This window comes from Cnephaeus nilssonii (genome assembly GCF_951640355.1).
Source record: "Cnephaeus nilssonii genome assembly, chromosome: 7".
Classification (NCBI taxonomy): Eukaryota; Metazoa; Chordata; class Mammalia; order Chiroptera; family Vespertilionidae; genus Cnephaeus; species Cnephaeus nilssonii.
Window position 1 is genome coordinate 100,579,202 of NC_137078.1, and position 2,957 is coordinate 100,582,158.

General features: G+C 70.9%; 1 protein-coding gene across 1 annotated transcript; it reads left to right on the plus strand.

Annotated features, from left to right (window-relative positions):
• Positions 1–236: 236 nt before the first annotated feature.
• On the plus strand, positions 237–2,716 carry HES2 (hes family bHLH transcription factor 2). Its single transcript, XM_079776573.1, has 4 exons — positions 237–371; positions 452–547; positions 901–1,000; positions 1,102–2,716. The coding sequence occupies exons 1-4, from the start codon at positions 327–329 to the stop codon at positions 1,356–1,358; spliced, it is 498 nt and encodes a 165-aa protein (XP_079632699.1). The 5' UTR covers positions 237–326; the 3' UTR covers positions 1,359–2,716.
• Positions 2,717–2,957: the final 241 nt, after the last annotated feature.

Below are 2,957 nucleotides of genomic sequence, written 5' to 3' on the forward strand. Positions count from 1 at the left end.
GGCCTGCGACCCCGCCGCAGATGGGACGCGAGGGGCTGGAGCGAGGTCCCTGGGGCTCTGCCGTTCCCCCTCCCACCTTTCACCACCCGCTCCCCGGGGCGGGAACAAAGGCGGGAGGTGGGGCCCGCGGGCGGCCTGACTCCGCGGGGCGGGGCGGGGCGGGGCGGGGCGGGCGGCACCGCCTCCTTAAAGCCCGGTGGCGGCGCGGCGCTCCCCAGTGGCGCGGGCCGGGGCTGCGCTGTCGGGCACCTCCTTCCGCGTCTAGGGCCACGCGGGCGCAGGTCTCCCGAGCGCCGGCCCGCAGCGAGGCTGTTTCCCCGTCGAGCATGGGGCTGCCTCGGAGGGCGCGACCGCCGACGGAGCTGCGTAAGGTAGGAGCCGGGCCCGGGGCCTGGGGGCGTGCTGTGTGCGGTGCCTGTGCGCCGCATAACCGCGGTCTCCGCACCCGCAGAGCCTGAAGCCGCTGCTGGAGAAGCGCCGCCGCGCGCGCATCAACGAGAGCCTGCGGCAGCTCCGGGCGCTCATCCTGCCGCTGCTCGGCCTGGAGGTGAGCGCCAGGCATGGGCCCGGGTGGGGAGCGCCAGGCATGGGCCCGGGTGGGGAGCGCCAGGCATGGGGCCGGGTGGGGCCTGCGCGCGGAGCGAGGAGGGCGGGAGCGCTGGTCGCCTCGACCCCAGGAACCTGCGAGGGGGCTCCGCCCGGCGCCCAGGGCCGGCCGAGCGCAGGTGGGACTAGTCCCGGGCAGCCGGCCCCTCCGCGGGCCGTGACGCGCGCGCCCAGCTGCTGGCCAGAGCGGGTTGCGAGTGGGGGTTTGGGGGGGACCCAGGCAGCCGGCCGGCCGGAGAGGGATCTGTCCTGACTGTCCGTCTCTCCGTCCCTCTCCCTGGTGGCCGGTCGCAGAGCTCCGGCTGCTCGAAGCTGGAGAAGGCGGATATCCTGGAGATGACGGTGCGCTTCCTGCAGGAGCTGCCTGCGTCCCCCTGCCTGGCGGCAGCCCCCAGTAAGTGACCCCGCCCAGCCTGCCCGCACCCCGCGCCTCTCCCCGCCCAGCCCTGCCCCGCACCCCGCGCCTCACGCGCCTCACGCGCCTCTCGTCCGCAGCGCCCTCCGACGGCTACCGCGAGGGCTACGGCGCCTGCCTGGCGCGCCTGACCCGCGCGCTGCCCGCCTGTGGCGCCCTGGAGCCTGCGCTGGGCGCTCGGCTGCTGGAGCACCTGCGGCGGAGAGTGTCCGGCGCCGCCCCCGACGGCGGGCGCCCTGAGGACTCCTGTGGGTCACGCCCGCCCTCCGCGCCGCCCACCCCCGCGCCCTCGCCGCCTGCGTCTCCCCGCGGCCCTGGCCTCTGGCGGCCCTGGTAGCCCTGGCGAGTCCACGGACGGCGCGGGGACTGAGGAAGCTCTTGGCGGCAGCTGCCTTCCCACCAGGAGGGATCAGCCCGCAGCCCGCAGCCCGGGTGTTTGTGATCTGAGCGGCAGACTGCAGGCCGGGGGGACTCAGCTGGAAGAAATAAGGGGAGAAGCCTGCCTCACCCCCAACTTGAGGGTGCCTGGGCCGCAGGAGAAGGGGAAGCCCCCACCCCTGCTGGCGGACGTGGCTGTAGGCCTGGACCAGCCCCAGCCGCCCTGGCAGCCCGCACACCTGTCCCGGCACTGGCCCCAATCCAAGGGCTGGGCCCCAGCTCACCGGAGCCAGGTGCAGCCATCTGCTCCGGCTCGTCGCTGCCCTCCCGGCCCTTCTCGGGCCGCCTCCTCGCCAGCTCTGCTGGGCAGCCTCTGGGCAGACGGAGCAGTGACCTGAGGGCTCTGCAGGCGGGGAGCCATCCCCTCCCCGCCTGGGCCCTCCTGGCCAAAGCCTCAGTGGCAGCGCCTGGAGGCAGCCAGGCTCGGTGCTGGCAGGGCTGGGGGCATGGCTGGGTGGGCAGGGGAGGACTTACTCCCCGAGCGTTACTCTAACCTGGTTTGTGTGCCGGGTGTGAGGAAGGGGTGGGCAAGAAGGCGGGTGCCCTGCGGCCCCAGGGAGCCCAGCGCAGAGCAGCGCCCGGGCGGTGCGCCGGCCCGGTCACCGCAGCAGAGAGGCAGCGGGTGAAGGGCCAGGAGGCACCTTCCCTCGTTTTCTCTGGACGCCTGCTCCCGGCTGCTCTCCAGGGCTGGTCACCGGGAGCGACTTGTTCTTCAGACTTTTCTTTCTTCCCTGTGGAAGTCGGGGGAGCCTGCGAAGACTCAGGGCGGGGCCGTGGGGCCCAGGACTGGGTGCCCAAGACGCGGCGGGAGCCCCACTTGGTCCTGTTCCCACCATTTCCTGAGGGTCTGCTGAGCATCCTCACGAAGAAGGGAGTCCTTCCCTCGTGCCTAGTCCCACAGCCTGTGGAGGGACAGGGCACTGGGGGCAGAAGACGGAGCTGATGGAGGGGAAGGGTCACCAAACCCGGGATGACGTTGGCACTGATTTGGATGTCACGACGTGGGAAGCTGTGGGTGTTATTGAAGAAGTCACTGCTGCCTGGCCAGTGTTGCTCAGTGGTTTGGCACCATCCCAGCAGCAAGGGGTTGCGGGTTCCATTCCTGGTCAGGGCACATGCCTGGGTTGTGGGCTCGATCCCCGGTAGGGTGTGTGCAGGAGGCAGCTGATGGATGTTTCTCTCTCATCATTGATGTTTCTATCTCTCCCTCTCCCTTCCTCTCTCTCTAAAAAACAATAAAAACATTTTAAAGAAGTCACTGCTGAGACAGCGGGGTGAGCCCCCAGCAGCGTGTCCTGTCCTACCCGCTCTGTGGGGTCAGCCGACTGGACTGGAAGCTCCCAGAGGGCAGGGCCGGGGCTGAGTGCACCTCTGTGACCCCAAGGCACTGGGCACACGGGGAGCTCAGTAAACACGGGGGGCTAACGAACAGGTGATGTGACCAGACCAGGAGGTACTGAACCCTGGACAGCCTGGCCTTTGCCCCGACTCCCACCCG

Excerpts from the sequence above, each read along its gene's own strand:
- HES2 (XM_079776573.1), top strand. The coding sequence starts at position 327 with ATGGGGCTGCCTCGGAGGGCGCGACCGCCGACGGAGCTGCGTAAG. Across the intron at positions 372-451 it reads CGCCGACGGAGCTGCGTAAG|AGCCTGAAGCCGCTGCTGGA; the intron begins GTAGGAGCCGGG and ends CCGCACCCGCAG. Across the intron at positions 548-900 it reads TGCCGCTGCTCGGCCTGGAG|AGCTCCGGCTGCTCGAAGCT; the intron begins GTGAGCGCCAGG and ends GGCCGGTCGCAG.